The 17,994-nt window shown below is 47.5% G+C and overlaps 1 protein-coding gene and 1 long non-coding RNA gene across 10 annotated transcripts in view; one reads left to right on the top strand and one right to left on the bottom strand.

The window, feature by feature from the left end:
* Positions 1-17,654, top strand: part of LOC102155390 — a 39,708-nt gene extending 22,054 nt beyond the window's left edge. For 4 of the 9 annotated variants that reach the window (XR_005378397.1, XR_005378399.1, XR_005378400.1 and 1 more), the window contains exons 2-3: positions 11,396-11,524; positions 17,254-17,654. Coding sequence is in view for 2 of the 9 variants with exons in the window: in XM_038573346.1 (XP_038429274.1) it covers positions 11,396-11,524; positions 17,254-17,396 (272 nt within the window). In the remaining 7 variants the exon portion in view is untranslated. Of the gene's footprint in view, positions 1-7,668; positions 7,942-7,978; positions 8,647-9,491; positions 9,646-11,395; positions 11,525-17,253 lie in introns of those variants that run through there. The other 5 variants (XR_005378393.1, XR_005378394.1, XR_005378395.1 and 2 more) reach the window with 5 other exon arrangements.
* Positions 13,714-14,827, bottom strand: LOC119865903. Its single transcript, XR_005378401.1, has 2 exons — positions 14,675-14,827; positions 13,714-14,369 (listed from the first exon to the last, which is right to left on the bottom strand). It is a non-coding gene; the product is annotated as an uncharacterized LOC119865903 (long non-coding RNA).
* Positions 17,655-17,994: the final 340 nt, after the last annotated feature.

The following is a 17,994-nucleotide window of genomic DNA, read 5'->3' as shown; positions in this document are numbered from 1 at the left end:
TCTTGGGAACTCTGAGTAACAAGCTGTCTTTTCAGTAGCAATCATCTTCTGATTTGTTGGCCTAGCAAACCTCAAGTTTTCTATTAATATGCTATACTTTCAAACATTCCATTCCCACACCACACTCCTATGTCTAGGGAGCTCGGCAGTGTGGCTATCCCTGCTTTATCTCTGTGCTCTTCCTCACCTCTCCTGTCTTGGATTCACCACCCTTCACTTAAGGTAATTTGAGTGGCTCTCCTTCTCGCCATCTAAAAAAGCCAGCTACAGGATTGCAGATGTGACCTGTACCGACTTTTCCTGCCTTTTCTCTGACTGTGCTTCTCAGACCCTTCAGCCTCAACCACACAGGATGTCTTTTTATCCAGAAATGTGCCTGTCTTCTGAATCTTGTTAATCCAAGCTCTAACTGCAGGAATGCCCTCCTCCTCCCTCCACTGTAGCATGGTTGGCTAATCTACTCTTCCCCCAAGATCCAGTTTGAGTCTCACCTCTCCTTTGAGGCTTACCTGATGTCACTATCATAGCAGCGAGGCCTTTCTCTGGATACTGGCATCAACTCCCGCCTGGGCTGTTTACGGGACAGTGTCTGCCACCTTCCATTACTCAGCATTCACCTCTCAATATTCAGGAGCTCTCTCTCCCTGAGCTTTCACATTCTCTTGGTTCAGGGACCAAACATTTGATTTTGTGTGATGATGGGATGAAATGATACCAAATATATCCTTGACATCTTCCTCTTCATTGAGCTGGGATATAAAACCTGCAGATGAGACAACAGTTGTTGCCTTACTGAGCCAGGGCCTGGCCAGGAGGGAAAGCCGGGGATCTGCTCACCTCTTTGTCTAGGCTTAACCCCTTCTGGGATGTGAAGTCTGCCTGCCTCTAGCTTTTCTGAATGGGTACCTACATTCATTTCCTGATACAGGCTTCCCTTGCTATTGGAAAGTAGAGCGTTCCTATGAAATCTTTTGTAAGCTGAAACGATGTAAAGCAAAGAAGCAATCACCATTAATTTCTCTGGAAAAAAATTTGAGCACTCTCAGTCCCCCCAAATAACCTCTCTTAGGCTTTTCTGATATCTTAGGACACATCTTGCTAGTGGAGGCACAAGATTTCTTGAGATAAAGCACAGATGCTCACAGAAACAGTTCAAAGCGGTGGCAGCTTGATGCGGAGATGCTCCAGGGGAAGGAGGTTGGCCGTGCCACTCTCGCCTCTTGGAGTCCGAGCTGCCTCTATCTTGCTCACTGCAAACATACGCTCAGTGCTATTTTCTCTTTTCACCTTTTTGCGTAAAAGCGAAAATCCAATTCTGATGTCTTATGGTTAATGAAAACAGGTACTCAGGCAGATCTTTCGTGAAAGCCAAGTAGCTTGACGTGAACTTCCAAAAAGCGAGAGACACTTGTCCCTCCTGATAGTCAGGAAGATTTCAGTTGCCTGTCAGACCTGGAAGGGAAGGTGTACAGCTTGCAAGCAATGAAAGAGGAGCTGGAGAGGGGTCCTGGCCCCTGGTGGGACACAGAGGACTGTTTCCTGTGTGGAGGCTGGCGCTGGGGTGGGAAGCTTGGAAATCAAACCGGTGCTTCACGGTTTGGTCTTGGGCTGACTTGTTTATAATAAAAACATTTGGTTTGACTTCCCCAGAAATCAGCCCATGATGTAAATGCTCAAGTGTTTAGGCCACATTCCTTTTAGTCCCCAGAGAAGTTCTTTTCAGAAAGCACGAGGGTGGAAACAAATAGTTCCTGGGACCGTCTCCAGTCTGAAACACTGCGCTTAGAGTTTGGGCCATGCAAATAATTCAGATACTAAAATCCAAGCCCTAAATAAACCTTTTAAATGACAGGGAGATTATTTGTGTCCAAGGAGACGGACAGTGTCTCTTTAAATGTTCTTTCCATTCCTCATGCATGCTGTAATCAGCAGATGGCCCTACCTTCCCCCACCGCCCCCCTGTAAACAGACCCTTCTAATAGCTAATATCCTGCAGTGACCAAAGCCATTAGAAGGATTAGGCCATTACTATCCTGTCCAGCAAACACATAATGCTCATGAGGATTGCCTTTTTTCCCTTTGGTTGTTGTTTTTATGGATGAGTCGGGGCCCAATGGTCGGTTAAAAAATCAAAACGAGGAGGGCAGAGGGTTATGGCCATTCTCTCCAAGGACACCTCTCAAACAGCCTTAGGATTTGAGATTCCTTTGTTAGAACGATGGCAGATGTCAGCTTTGTGACTAGAGCAAGCTCTGAGCATACACAGACAGTACGCAGACCTCTGTCCCTCGTTACCATAATATCTAATACTCGATTTCCCCAGCACCATGAGCGTCTCCCTATGCTCTGCCTGTTTCCACAGCCCTGTTTGTGCTGGAAAAGACAAACCCTTAGCAGCCCAACCCAGCCCAAGGCCACGTCGCAGGGCTCGGGACTGCTCTGAAACACTGCCACCCAGTGGCAGGCCCCAGGCATCACAGCACACCGGCAAGGGAGCCAGGAACCCAGTTTTATAAGCTGAAGGGGAAGAGGGAGAGATGTGTGAAAGCTGTCCAAGGACCGTGAGGCCAGCTGCGGAAAAGCACCCTGCGTGGCACGAAGACAGATAGCTAGGTTGGAGCTGGCTAATTAGGGTAGGTGACAGAAACCCGGAGAAAGGTGGCTGAATTATAAAGAGAAGGGTAAGGAAGCTAATGGCATAGTACATCTGAGCAGTCTTCTTCTAAATGGAAGAAACACACACTTTCTGTAAGAGAGAGTAGGAGAACGATGACGGGAGGATGAGTCAATGGCACTCTTTTTGGAGTTGGCCTCAATTTGGATGACTCAGTCTCTCACATGTCTGGGTTCTTAAGGATCCCTGAGCTCTACCTATTTGGGGGATGTCACCGGACCCAAAGGGGCTGATCTAGACCTCTGGATCTCCCTTCAGCCCTAACATTGTGCGGCTTTATTATCTGAGATGCCGAATGAGCAAGCAATGCAGAAATGCAGGCAATGTAAGCCGTGGGCAATCCTTAAATCATCCATGTTCAACTTCCAAATGCTGTAAGGGAGGACATAAGAGATGCATCCATTTTCACCTTCTGGAGTTTCGGTGCTGGGACAGTATCCCCGCAGGATGTGGTGATTCTCAGAAAGAACCTGCAGTTTCACCTTTCAGCATCAGTAGAGAAGGGCCAGCTCCCTGGGATCTGGAACCTTCCAGCACTTTCCTGGGGGGAATCCCGGGGGGCGGGGTGGGGGAGGAGGGTAGGTGTTGAGAGGCCATCGCCATAGAAGGGAGGTTGTGCCCCATTAAAAATGAAGTTAAACCAGAAGCTAATGGGTTAGTAATCGAATAGGTCACCCTTTCCAGTAATATTTTCATTTTTAAAAGAGGCGAGTTATTCCACAGAAATTAGATTTTGCCGGCAGAAATGTTAGAATCCAGGCAGACAGTAAGAGAATGCTTCTCCAATCTTACCTGATAGCCTCCATCCTGCCTCCATCATCAGTATTTCTTGGGAAACAGCATATGTGATCACGATTTTAAAGACTGTTAGAATCACTTTGCTAGCCACGGTCTAGAAGATTTGGGTTCAGGCTTCTCCATTTGAAGAAACCCAGGTTGTACATCCCCCAGCATTTAGGGTATGATGGTTTCTGCTTATCTGAAGTGCTCACATTGCAAATATGAGCAGCAGAGCTAGGGATTTAAATTCTGTCTTGATGGGAATTTGAACTGAAATACTCTGCCCACTGCCACTTTATAAGCCGGGAATCATCAAGCTAGCTACAAATACCTCGAGGGGTCCTTGCAGTTGCTCAACATAAATCAGCAAAATGACAGGCAATTGACTTTGAAGACAGCTCTCACATGGCTGAGTGGCTGGAGCTGCTGGAAGCAGATGAGGGCATTTTCCTGTAAACATGATTGTGATTAGCACCAGAGTAAACAGCCGATTGGGCTCTATCTATCAGACTCCAGCCTGCTCTGGATTTTTCATTAGGCAGAGATCAACATGTGACTCAATGCAGTGAAGTTGGCAATTCTGAGAAATACGTTTGTATTTCCACACCTGGTAAATACTTCTGATTTTTCTCAGAAGGTAAGCAGGAAGATAACTTGATTCAGCTATATTTTCATGGAGAAATAAAATGGGAGTGTGGCAATCAGGCCCACTGATCCAAACGCAAAGCAACTTGCAGTCTGTGCGCTAATGCTGTCTAACAAAGTTTGGCACAGGTCAGATTTTGTCTACATATGAAAGACTGACCCTTCCTAGTGTCGTCTGATGTCACCACCTCACCATGCTAAAGAGGCCAGGAAGGTAACATCAGTAGCTAAGCTGGCTGGAGCGGCTGAGCAGCTGAAGTGAGTGGGCCCCGTCCAAGGAGCCGGGCTGCCCCTGCTCTACCAGGAGCTGTTGCCAACTGGGACAGAGAGCCCAGGGTGGTCATACCAACTGATCTTTCAAGAGAAACCAGAAATTGGGATTTTCATGAAACACTAGAGGTGCCAAATCAAATGTGTGTACAGGCCAAAGGCCTGTGGTATATAGCGGTGGAGCTACCTTCCTTGTGGATTCTTCCAAACTCATTCCTATACCAGGTCTCTGAGCCATTTGTAAGGATTTCCCACAAGAGTATGAGAGAGGTTTCCTAGACACTCTTAGCAAGGGAGTACAGTCTAATGGAGATCTTTCATGCTGCAACTTATACTATATCTTTTTATTCTCTGTCAGTGGAAATTCAGAACAACTGTTCACCATCGCGGGAATAACCATCACTCACACAAGAATGTTAAACTCAGTTGGCATTTAACAGCAGAAAGCAGGGTTGAATGCTCTGGAAGCATTCCCTCAAAGGCTTGAGAAGAGTTGTAGCTCTGGCGGGCCCAGGACAGGTCTCCAATGGCTTTGAACCTTGGTTTTCTCCCTTATGAGATGGCTTCTCTCTAGCTCGCGGGTCCTCTCCTGTGCAGAGCAGGCTCTGGCTGAGTGCAGGGACAACCGTGCATCTCTTCTGGGTTCAGCTCATCCGAGTGTGGTTCTCAATGCCGCTGCTCCCCACTTGTGAGCTTTGGGGCTCGTTTGTTAGTCTTTCTAAATCTTGACGTTCTCATCTTCAAGATAGGGATTAAGATAGTGTTTCCTCTCGAGTGTGGTGGGAAGTGAGTGGAATGCTCTAAGTGCTCAGCTCAGGCCCTGGCATGTGGTAGTTCGGCAGGTCCACTTCAGGTGACAGACCAGGCATGGTGGTGATAATGGGAAGGAGGATCTGGGGTGGCTCCAGTGTCTGGGTGACTGGTGCGTAGTGGGGCAGTTCATCAAGACAGGTGACACCAGAGAAAGAACAGGGTTGAGAGATAGGTGCTCTGTTTAATTCATTACACACCGAATTTAAGTGACCTCAGAACTTTGAGGTAAAGGTCCAGCTGGACATTGATGTATGGGTTTGGATTCTTTTTTTTTTTTTTTTTTTTGGGTTTGGATTCTTGGTTGGAGAGTCTCTGCTTGGAAGCAGCAGTGGCAGCCAAACGTGGGTGAGGTTGCCCAGGGAGAGGGTAGCTTTAGGGGAGAAGGGACCACAAGAGGACCGAGACTCCAAACTGGAGGCTCAGGGGTGAGGTGAGCCAGGGAGAAAAGTGAGATGGTGCATCAAGAGAGCTGGAGGGAAGACCCCACACCAAGGACTTCACTCTAGAATGAGGAGGATGCTCTTAGGTGTTCCTTGAGTTCGTGGAGAAGAACGCTGTATGAAGTCTATAGGTGAACCCCTTTGGGAGCAGGGAGAGAGTGACAGCAGAGGTCTGGAGAACCCACATGGCTCAGTGGTGCACACTGGGGTAAGCTGGTGGGGCTCTGCAGCTCTGCAGAGTCAGGGGCTTGCTTTTTGTCTCTGGCAAGTGCACTCCAGTCTGGCATCTGCTTGCTCGCTGCTCAGTGTTCTGGGGCCTGCAGTGGGAAGCAAAGCTCCAGGCTGCTGCCTCCCAGGGAGACTATGGCCTGTCTCTGCCTGTTTAGTGCTGAGAGCACATGCTACAGAGGGTGGAGAAGTGGGGGTGGGGGCAGCCCCAAGTATTGGGAGGAGAGCCACGGCCCTGGCATCACTACATGGCGCTCCTTGAATGTGAGGGGACCAGAGAAAGGGCCCAGGAGGCAGGAGGATGGTGGACACTAAGGGACCCTGGCAGATGGATGGCAGGATGCTGAGATAGAAAATCCTGGAAAATGAAGAGAGATATATTTCAGAGGGGAAACATCGCTGGATTATGGGAGTATGAAAGGGAAGGGAAGCCACCAGACAGCACTGGGGGCTGCAGATGGGTCGCTGAAGGTTGGCCAGCACCTTCCTGGAGCCCTGAGCCTGCTCCTGCCCATGCCTTTCCCTCTGGGCAGCCAGGACCAGCCCTGCCTCCATGGGGAAGCAGTCAGCAGGCACCATACTGTCCCCCCAAATCCAGGTGCCTGTTTCTGGGCCCTGAGCACAGGGCTGGGGACAAGGGACAGGGTCTCATGGCAGGGACTTGACTGTGCCAGGCACGGCCAGGCCCATGGAGGCCTTCCCAGGCTTCAGGGAGGCCCCAGCTGGGGACGCATCTGCTCTTCACTCCCTGTGGCTTCCTTTGAACCGCAACCCTGTAAAGCCCCAGCAGTGAGGAAACTGCAAAGAAGCAGGTGCTGTGGCCGAGGGCAGGGGACAGGCTGCTGCCCTTCCCAGGCTGGCCCGGAACCTCTGGAGCTGCCGCCTGCGTTTCTACGCCTTCGGTCTCCCTTTTCCCACATAAAACTGCTCAGGATCCACGTCAGTTCCAAGTTCCAACGTGGAAAATATAGCAGCGCACAATATGTTGTTTTGGCAGAAAGCTATGAATTTTAGTATGGAATGTCTGTCACGGGGGCCCATCCAATTAACTCACTTGTCGAGAAATCAGAATAAATAGTTGAGAGGAGACGTCTGGGGCTTCTGCTCAGACCTTTATTTCTTATTTGTTTGCCTGCTTAAGCAGGTCTGCAGTCACCAGCATGTAGATTTAGGGGCGAGGAGGAAAGAGTACACGTCTTCCCCCTTGGTCCTCCCCTTCGAGGGAAGAAAGGGGGCAGTTTCCCTGCCTCTTGGACTCGAATTCTGGTGAGCTTCTGTCTTGGAAAAGTGTGGTGGAGGCAAACCTGGTGTGTTCGCGCGGGGTCTCAGGCTAGTGCTTTTGTTCAGTCAGAGACAAGGCCAGAAATTTCTCCATGTCCTTAGGTTTTCCCCTGTGGCTGGCAGGCGTTGGAGCCGTTAGCCGGGGACAGCCCAGCTGGTCATGACAGCTGCCCAAGGGAGCCCCAACGCCTCAGACAAGTCCCCTGGCAGGGAGCGCCCCGGGGCACGTAGGGCACGGGCAGCAGCCACTGGCACCCGGGGTCACCCCTGAGGTGGGGCGCTGACAAGGCGCCCTGGGGAAAGAGGCCCTGCTGTGTCAGTGAGGTCCTGAAGAGAGAAGCCCCCGGGGACGTGGCAGGGGAGTCTCCTCAGGAAGATGCTGATCACCCCCTTCTCTGTGTGGACTCCCAGCCCTGTGCTTCTGGAACCGGCCTTCCCTAGGCTCCGAGCCAGGCCTCCCACCCCACTCCCACCCCAGCCTCCAGGCCACCTCCCCTTTCCAGCCTTTGCCCTCCCAGGTGGGGCTGACACCCCTGTTTCTCCCACAGTGGGGACAGCCTCATCCGAGGCTAAAGTGTTTTCTGATCTTTGCTCTGGTGAGCAAGGGCCCGGGGAACGAGGCCCCGGGGCGGAGGGAAGGGGGAAGGCCGAGCTGCCCGGGCAGCCAGTCAGCCAGTCAGTCAGCCAGTCGTCAGCCAGTCAGCCAGTCAGTCAGTCAGAAGTCAAAGGCTCTTTCTTCAAGGGCTGCGGTCTAACTTGCCTTTGTGCCGCGGCGCTGCTTCCATTTCAAAGGCTTCGCCAGCGAATCGCGTGAGTCATTCCTGGAACCTTCAGGAATCTCCATGGTGACGGGCTGGAGTGGGCCGGAGGGAAGAAGCCAGCATTCACTCCACTTTGCAACAAGTTCCTCTTTTCTGCCGTTTTTTCCACCCCTTTTCAATAGAGACTAGGGCTGAGGCTTTAGCTTTTTTGTTTTTTTAAGCAAATCACAAAATGGAAACTCCCTAAGCTCCTTTTCTATTTTATCAAAAAACCATTCTGTGTAAATGTAAATTCTAGCCCTTACCTGGCTCTGATGAGAGCGTAAAAAAAAAAAACAAGCAAAACGGCAACTTGGCATTTGGGGTTTGGGTTTGGGGTTTTTTGTAAGTGTTTTGAGAAAAGAGCCTGTTTTCTGGTTCACCTCGAGGCGAGGGCTCTGGGCGGTGGAGCCGCGCTGCTGCGGAGGCCTGGCTTGCCCACGTCCACACAGCAGGCCTCCCAGCCCAGCACCCTGGAGATGCGCGCAACCGCGGCCGTGGGGATGCGCGAGTCCTCATAACCCCAGGGCTCTCCACATGCACAGAGCGGTTCTTCATTCTGTAGTGTTCAGGGAACATTCTAGTCCTCTGGCACGTTAGGGAATGAGCATTACCGTTCTTGTTGTGTTGGTCACGAGAATCTGAGCAGGGATTTTTGCAAATGGGGTTGAATATTAAAATGTGTCACCAATGTAATGAGCACTGATTGACACAGGTACATTTGTGTAGTCTTTTGGGGGGTACAGATCCTGTGACATAGTGGTGTGTCACCCAAATGTTCCCATGTCTGTGGGAGGAAAGGGGTTTATAAAACATTACCACCTGAATTCTGCTTGACCCCATTACCTCCTGCAGCAGGGTGCTCAGCTTTACCTGCAGGTTTCTGGGTGTCTCCAGGGGCATCTCACGAGCATGCTGTGCTGCAGGTGCAGGCGTTCTCCACTGGTGGCTCCTGAAGGCTCAGTGTGCTCATCCTTTCCTGGGTGCAAGGTGGAGGGATGGAGAATTCCTTAGGCCTCATGGGACCCCAGAAGCCAGGCTGTTTGGGCTCTCGTCTCTCAGCCTTTCGATTATTGCTTAGGTCTTCTCTCATCACCTTGGGCCCAGCCCTGCCCCCCTGGGTCAAAGCTGCATCTTTGTACCTGGAAACCTACTCTTCTCTGACAATGGAGGCTGTCCTAAGGCATCATGCTCTCTGAGTTCCTCTCGGTTCTGAGGACACAAACCCTAACTACTATGGGGGCGAGGTGAGGGAAGGGTATAGAGCCTTTGGAAAAGGTGAGGTCCCAGAAGAGCACAGGCACACATGCCAGCACTTCAGAGACAGATGTTCACAGACTTTAGAAGTCCATGCCTGGGCCTCTGAGGAAGAATCCTCCTAGGAAAGAATTGTCTTGCAAGAATTTTCTTAGTCTTGCTTTCTTAACTGTTGGATCCAGTCCACAATTCACTAGTGTGCCGGACACACCCAGTCCTGGCCTGAAGCCCGCGTGCATGCAGTGGGTGTAGCCCAGGCCCACCCCAGCGTGCACAACAACCATCAGATCCCTTATTCTGCAGAGGCTGTATACCAATAAGCGCGTGCAAGAAAGTATTTCCTCCTCAAGCCTGTTCCTCGGGGCCCCTTGCAAAGACCGCTCCAGCTCTGCTGGGAAAGACACTGTGCCGTGATCTTGGACCCAACTCCAGGCAGCCCAGGACTCCAGCGCTCAAGGTTGGATGTGGGAGCCCCCATCTAGCTTGAATTTTCAAAAAAAAAAAAAAAACCATACCATTAATCAAAAAAAAATTTTTTTTTCTGCCTATTGTTTTCTTTGTTATGAAGAAGCTACTTATAAAGTAAATTTTATCAGACCTTTCCCTGCCCTGAATATTGTCTTTAAGCTCCTGGATGTTGAGATGGTGTTTGTATTAGTCTCCTGGAGCTGGTAACAAACGGACACAGACTTGGTGGCTTAAAAACAATAGAAATTTATTCTCTCACAGTTCTGGAGGCCAGAGATCCAGAGTGAAGGCATTAGCTCAGTTGTGACTCCCTCTGAAGGCTTTAGGGGAGAAGCCTTCCTTGCTCCTCCCAGCTTCTGGTGGCTCACTCCAGATATTCCTTGACCTGTGGCTGTACCACTCCTGTCCCTGTGTCTCCTCCTCCCTGTGCATCTCTTAGGACAACGCTTGTCATTGAATTTAGGGACCACACAGCTAATCCAGCATGAGCTCTTCTAAAAGTCCTTCACTTATTACATTTGCAAAGACTTTTTTCAAATAAGATCCCATTCACAGTTTCTAGGGATTAGGCTGTAGTTGTATCCTTTTTGGGGGAGGTCACCCCTTAGCCCACTACAGTATTCTTCATTTATCTCTCAGGAGCTAACAGTACTTGGCACACAGTCAGAGTTCAGTGGGTGTTCGCGTTCATGTAACTTGTATCTGAGGATTTGGAACTGAACCTTGCACTCAAGCACTCTCTATCCACTTGATTCTGAAGAAAGGTTGATATGTGTTTGCAATAAGCTCAATGTTTTCAGCATCCCTTGACTATGAAAATAGCTACCCGACTAATTAAATAGTTTCATGCTTTCCCTCAGAGATATCTGTTATAGCATTTTATGCCATTTTCCCAACTTACCCCATTTTAAGTATGCAGGAGTTATCTAGGAATAAAGCAAATATGTTTGAAGGCTTTTTTTTCTTCCCCAGAGTGAGGTCTTCTCAGACCCTCAGCATCTGAAAATAACTTGGATTTTATTTATGAGATAACCTTTTATGTGTAAATTTCATAATATTTATTAGGATAAAAAGATGTGCATTTATAAGAGTGCAATTTTTATAAAGGTATATTTTATATAGGTGATCTTATTTCTGTCCTATGGCATTTTACTGACACCTGATACCAACTTCCAAATGTTCATTTATATGATACATGTACAAAGGAAATGACATGCTTTTTTTTGCTTTAAAAATATAGCTAGGTGTGATGCCCCTAATAGAGAGTAAATGAATGTAATCAGATTTTCTCCTACTCTAGAGTGCAAATTTTAAGCTTTCATATTAAAATGTACCATGAAGTCTCTCCAACCTCCCGATCTGGAATGATTTTATTTGACAAGGTTAAAAGTGGCAATGAGAAGTCTGACTTTGCCAGCAGGAACTTTTTAAAACAACCTCTCTCTGTGTATATAATTCACAGGGTACATACCTTGCAATTTCATGCAGCTAGTCATATTTTATTTATGAAATGTTTGGAATCTGGAATCCAAAATTAAGGAAGGCCCAAATTCCATATTCCCTATTCATAGCGTAAATTAGTTCAAGTTGCTTTATTTTCATTGCTTTCATTCCACATTCTTTTAAATATAAGGCTTTGGCGGGGGGGGGGGGGGGGGGGGGGAGGGGAGTGGGGGGAGGACAATTTATTAATAACTTTTATCATTATTTGTGATTTTTTTCCAATGAACAAACAACAGAAGAATCAGAAGAGAGTCCGAGAAAGAGCATTCCCTGTCTCAATGCTCAAAGCACACCTCACATATTGGAGGATGGCAGAAACACACAAGCTGTGTTATCAATAAAGGAGCTGACCAACACAGGCAAGTGTAAGTGCGAGCATGCATGGCCAGGCTTGAAGTTTAAGATGCCTTAACATCAGATGCCTTTCAACTTCACATAGTAATAAAACCCAGCAACAACCTAGCATCAATCAACTAAATAAGACTTCACTAAAGGAGTCTGCACTCACCCCTGGGGGAGCCCTGCAGACAGATTCCACTTCCAAGTTGAAAGGATGGTTAGAAACGCCTCCTCCTTGTTGAGCTCTCTGCTCTGCAAACACTTTGCAATTTTCTTTCTTTTCTGAAAGTATTTTAGCCCCTATACAAATAGGCTGGCTCCTCTGCAAAATCTAGCTCACTTGTCTACCACAGAGGTAGTAAGTCTCATTGTTTCAAAGTCCTCAGTGTTTGATTTTTAAACTCCCTGACAACTATATCTGGTTTTAATTAACTTCTTTGAATTCAGTTATTTTAAACTCAAAAGTGTGGCTGGATAAAAATTAGCATTATCAGTTTGTGTCAGAGTGTGTTTTAAACCTGCTGTAAGCTTTCTCCTTGCTATAACTGGCTGTGGATGGATGGGATATTTATCAAAGAGCTGGCCCTTCCTGTATATCTTTGTGATAGGTACTGGCTGGGGTTATTCTGTGTAAAATTGGGCCCAGACCAAATAAGGTGGGGGGAAGAATAACTGGTCCTGGCTGTCAAAACTAACTGTGGTTGCAATTGCTTACAAGTACAAATGCCAATGACCCTATCTTCCTTATAACGCTTAGCTAGCATTGTGTCACAGACTTTTGAAGACATAACCTCCTAAGCATTTTTCATACGCCTAAGTATTGGGCCCTACCTCTTGACTTTTTCAGTCTGCCAGGTACAGGGTAGACACATAATTTACTGTCCATGCAAGGTCTCTTTTGAGGGTGGACAGGGCTACTCACTGGATGGGATGCCAGAATAGCAGGTGTAAATCAGGACATCATGGCAAATAGCCACCTAGGTTTCCCCCAGACAGATGTAGTTCTTCTGTCCCCTGGGCCATTCATTACTGAGGGCTTTTTGGAGGCCCTGTGTATGCTGGAAATGTTGCTAACTTCACCTGCATTCTTGTAAATCCTGGCATCTTTTCTTGTTGGAATCATCTCTTCTGTCCTCCTTGGAGGAATCCCAGTAACTATTTCTGGACCCCAGAATACTGCTGCCACAAAGTTGTTTTTCAGCTTTCAATGCTCATGTCCACCCATGGAGATGCTAGTGATTGTTCAAGACCTAGTTTTTGTTTGTTTGTTTTTTTTTAAGATTTATATTTATTTATTCATGAGAGATACACACACAGAGAGACAGGCAGAGACACAGGCAGAGGGAGAAGCAGGCTCCATGCAGGGAGCCTGACATGGGACTCGATCCCCGGTCTCCAGGAACAGGCCCTGGGCTGAAGGTGGTGCTAAACCGCTGAGCAACCCGGGCTGCCCTCAAGACCTAATTTAAAGGTGCCTCTTCTGTTAAGGAGTGGGTCGGGGGAGTCTTTTGTTACCTAAGCTCCTACATGGCTGTATGTGTATTCTTCTCAGGGCACTTGCTGGCTCGCCTCTTTGCATTTGGTTACACTTTTATATCTAGTATCATATTCTTGCGGAACCGAGAGAAGGGACCAAGCCCGGTCTCCCCACACTACTCCTTGGACTGGAGCCCTTGCTTTAGCTACTTCTCACATCCTATTTTAATTCTGATGTTTTCAGTGTATTCTTTTCTGAAGTGTGATAAGAAACAAGAAGATTGAAAGATTTACTGTATTTGGCATTTGCAAGGAACAGGCTCACATTGCTGGGTTTGAATGCTGGCCTCTCCACTTAAGAGCTGTGCAATCTTGTACAAGTTACTTAACTTCTCTATGCCTATAAAATGGGGATAGCAATATTGCAGGATTTCTCTGCCATTAGTGCCCAGGGTTCTGGTAACACCCTTCAGAGAATGAAAAGGTAGACCAGATGAATTTCTGCTGGGGGAATCTGACTTTGGGTCAGTAAAGCAAAGTTTATTAAGCAACAGTATAAAGCTCTTGGAGAGGGAGGGGGACCCGAGAGAGTTGCCCTCAGAGTTCCTAAGTTTAGGGGTTTGTAGGAGCTCTTTTGTGGAACAATCTTAAACAAGCAGGGTGTGCTGAGTTGTGCCGATCAGGGCTTGGGTCATGGATCTGTCTACTTATTAGGTTAATGTCAACATGCTGATGGTCCTTTTTTTTTTTTTTTTCCTGATGTCTGGGGGCTTAACTGCCCCTTGCCTGCAGTAAGGACAAATGCCTTGTGGTTAATTGTCTTATTTAGGACCTTTTCCGGAAGTCACTTCTACAAAGGCTGCAAAGCAGAATGCCAGTGGGGTCCTGTCTAAGCTGCAAAGTGGGTGGTAGTAGTTTTATTTGAGCTGTCCTGACTCCATATCTTCTTGTTGAGGACCCTGGCCCTGATTACCTAATTGTCTAAGTAACTCTTAACAATAATAGTCCCCATTTCCTAGGGTTGTTAAGAAGACTGAGTCCTCATGGAACAGAACATGAATATTAAATACTTGGGATCCTGGCCTTTGTTGTTCTTCGGGCTACCTTTCCTATTCTTGAGTTTTTATCTGCATTTTTTGCACTGTAACCAAAGGAAAATCAAGAGTTATCAGTGCATGTAATGTAGTGAGCCTAATGTCCACCTACACACCAGGCACACCAGTGACATCCCCTGAAACCTACTGCCCTGATGACCCAAGGGACACTTGACAGGCAGAATGATGACAATGAGCACTGTACTGCAACACGGTGAAAATTCCTCTTGAACTTGAAGGACAGGCTGCTTCCACCCTCTCAATGTACTGTCACAGAGTCTCTGCCCAACTGAGTCCTCATCTGTGGAAGAGGAATAATGATGATTATGAGGTTGAAGAAAAGATCAAACGAGTTAATACTTGTAGAGCATTTAGTATTGTGTCTTGTATGTGAAAAGTCCTTGGTATAGATTTCTTGTTCATCACATCTGTCCTGGAGGGCGAATTGAGTGTTGTTGAGAGAGGTGTGTTGAGGAAGGTGCCCACGTATTTCCTTCAATTGCCAGAAAACATATGGTTAGCTCCAGCAGCAGAAATGCAGCAACGAGCTAAGAATGCAGGGGGACCCTTTTTTTATTAGAAACACTGGTGAGGAGAGCTTCTTACCCCCTTCTCTGTGAACATCCAGTGCAGGAAAGCCAACTCAACAGCTGGAAGAACGATTGGACTGATACAGATGCAAGCCTGACCATCTGCAACAGAAATGGTGGCAAATTAAGGCCATTAAGTCATAGGCTGGAGAGAGACAAGAAATCTTTATTAATCACCAAGAAGAGGATATGACCTCCCAGAGACTCTGCCAGGAAAAAGGAGGTCAGAGCACCCACAGCCCTTCCAGGTGTGGGCGGCTCGGAGCCAATGGGTTTGCATTAGCCTATGGCACCCTGCACTGCTAGAATGACTCACCCAGGCCAGGGCCACCTTGAGAACTCAGACTTACACGCAGCACAGTTCCTAGTCCTGGGGAAAGAAGTTGGTTCATTCCCAGGCAGCATCGGTACCTAACTCACACATCTGTCTTGTTCCAAGAATCTGCAAGGAAATGAATTCTACAGACTTTTCTTGCCATTTTGTACCAATAATTAGCATTTTTCCTTTCCTTTCCTTTTCTTCTTTTTTAAAGATTTTATTTACTTATTCATGAGAGACACACAGAGAGAGACAGAGACACAGGCAGAGGGAGAAGCAGGCTCCCTGTGGGGAGCCCGATGCAGGACTCGATCCCAGGACCCCGGGATCATGACCAGAGCCAAGGGCAGATGCTCAACCACTGAACAACCCAGGTGTCCAACATTTTTTCCCTTTATATCTCTCCTTGTTAATACCTAGTCCTTCTTCAGCTCTGCTCATGGAAAGAGAGGGAGGTGGTCTGCACACGTGTTCTCAGAGTCAGAATGATACAGTTACCCTCACAGTTAATTTTCACTTAGATCTTAACCTTCTCAGTTTACTTCACTTGGACTCTGGATAGCAAGCAGAAATAATGCTTTGTGACCTTTAAGCCGGCACCGGCTGCTTCTCCACCCTTTCCCCTGTGGTTTCGTGAACCACACGGTCCCATTCTCCCATTCTGCAATATCCTTATTTCTGAACTTCTAACTTCTTTCCCAGCAGGATGACTAATGCTAAAAGCTGTATTACAGCAAGGTTTACTAGGCACACCAAATGCTCATTTGATACATTCTTTCAAAGGGGAACAGCTGTCCTTGTAGCCAAGGTTACATTTAGTTAAAAAGAAGTCCCAGCTTTCCCCCACCTCTCTCCAATTCTGTGCCCTCTACCTCCCAGAGGCGGTAATGAGAAAGATTCTAGAAGTGGCACAATGGTGAATCTCAGCTCCATCCAGGGACAGTTCTACCCAGTGGGGCTCCGTGGGGGGCATGACCTTGGGGCGGGCTTACAATAAACTCCCCACTAGTGGAAGCCCATCTACGTCACATTTTCCTGCCAGGAAAAGTAGATTTCAAAAGGGAGCATAGGGAGGGGCTGCAGTGGGGATGAGGAGGGGGGCAGTAAGGAGAACTTTCTTTAGAGTTCTCCAGATCTTTCAAACTGAGCTTTAGTTGGAGCTGCCATTCCCCCCAGATGTCCAGGCAGGAGCTCAGGCTTTGAAGCTGTTACCACTCCCAGGTGGAGGGCTTGGAGGAGTCCAAGGAACTAAAGCACTCGAGGATGGTACAGTCACTTATGCGGGGGTGGTATTCCGAGCCCTACTCAGCCACTCACCCACTCAACTCATCAGACACTCTTGTCCCAGCCACGCCCAGTGGTTACCCACACCCTCCTCCAAAGAGTAAAAAACCTCGAGGGGTAGACATTGGGTCAAGCTATAGAAATAGAATAGGGTGGGAACCAGGTGCAGGGAGAGGAGAGAAAAGAGGCAGGGGGCCAGGTGTTTGGATGAGGTTTGGGTGTAGTTGTGGAGTGAGAAACTTTGGTGTGGGCTGGAAATATATATATGGCAGAGGATACTTCCTTAAAGTATACTATGGACGATGTCTGTGGATCCCCTTTGGTTTTTAGGAAAATGAGTAAAAAATTGGAGTTACTTTGAAATTCCTTTGGGATGGAGGACTGTGTTTGGCTTCTCCATGAGGGTCCAGGTTGGGTGAAGAACACATGTGGGAATGGATAACGGACCCACTCGTCTCAACAGGGCATGCCTGCAGAAGGTTCTGTATGCCCTGGGCACCAGAATACAAGAGCACCTATGGAAGAAAAGTAAAAGGCTGAGGGGGACGTGAGGACTTGGGGTGAATAGGCAACAGTGCTAGTGAGGGCTGGCATTGGTATATGTGCAAATGTGTTTGCCATAAACTTAATATTCTTCTGCCAGGGGAGCTGGGGTCCCCGTTACCCGGCCAGTGGGCTATGGGGTAGGTGCCTTCAATACACTCTGGTTGCCTCTGTTCTTGGCAGTTGGAAGTGGGAGAGGCCAATGAAGAGAACACTAGAGTTTAACACCCTCTGTATGATCAACTTTTGTTGTTTGCACCTTGGTTTGGAAAAAGACATTAATTCATGACTGAACAATCCCTACACGTAGAGAAAAAAACATCCGTGCAGTCTCTTAGTGGGTTTCTGTGTACAGGAATGGGTGGTTTTCATAGCCTATTCAGAAAATGGCTGAGAGAAATCAGAGCAAAAAATTTGATGTTTTTATTTCTGTCTCTTTCTCCCCACAGATGAGTTTGAAATTCTTGCTCTGGGCCATATGGAGTGGATATTCCAGAAGGAAATTATATACTGCTCTCTGTTTCTACTCAACTGCTTTTCACTTTGTCAAGTGGACCCTTTGAAGCAGCCTTCTCCTTACCTCACATTCTGACATGAATAATTGTTTAATTGCCTTTCAGTCTACACAAGATAAGGAACCATGTCTCAAAATTGTATAATTCTCTTAACTAAACAATAGCGGAACCACCCAGAGCAGTTTTCAAAGAAAGAAAAGAATTTCTTACATATGTTAAGCATTTTATTATTTTCAAAGTGCTTCGCTCTGTAGTATTTTCTTAAATTGGATAATGCATACAAAGCACTGTGTAAATTGTATCATATAACAAAGGAATGAGATTTATAATGATTATTGATTTGATTTTCCTTGTAAGAAACTGAGGCTCAGGGAGGGTACAGTGTACACAGCTCCAAATCATGACAGTTAAGCTGGACCCACAGAGTGGTCTGTTTCCTCACTCCTGGGCTCTCTCATCTGCGTCAGGTGGCCTCACCCAGAGGCCGCCAAGGACTACCTTGGACCAGCACCAGAGGCTTCCCAGGGGTGTTGGTGGTGGTGGGGGGGCTGAAGTGGAACCCACAGGTGTGTCTCCTGACCTGGGTTTCCTCGAGCCATCCTCACTGTCTCCCTCATAGTCTTCAGGCAGACATTTGCCTTTTTATCTTGTTCAGTTGCTACCACTCACTTTTCA

Source organism: Canis lupus, chromosome 25 (assembly GCF_011100685.1).
Source record: "Canis lupus familiaris isolate Mischka breed German Shepherd chromosome 25, alternate assembly UU_Cfam_GSD_1.0, whole genome shotgun sequence".
Taxonomy (NCBI): domain Eukaryota; kingdom Metazoa; phylum Chordata; class Mammalia; order Carnivora; family Canidae; genus Canis; species Canis lupus.
Note: the sequence above shows the minus strand (reverse complement) of the source record. Positions and strands in the feature narration are given on the sequence as shown.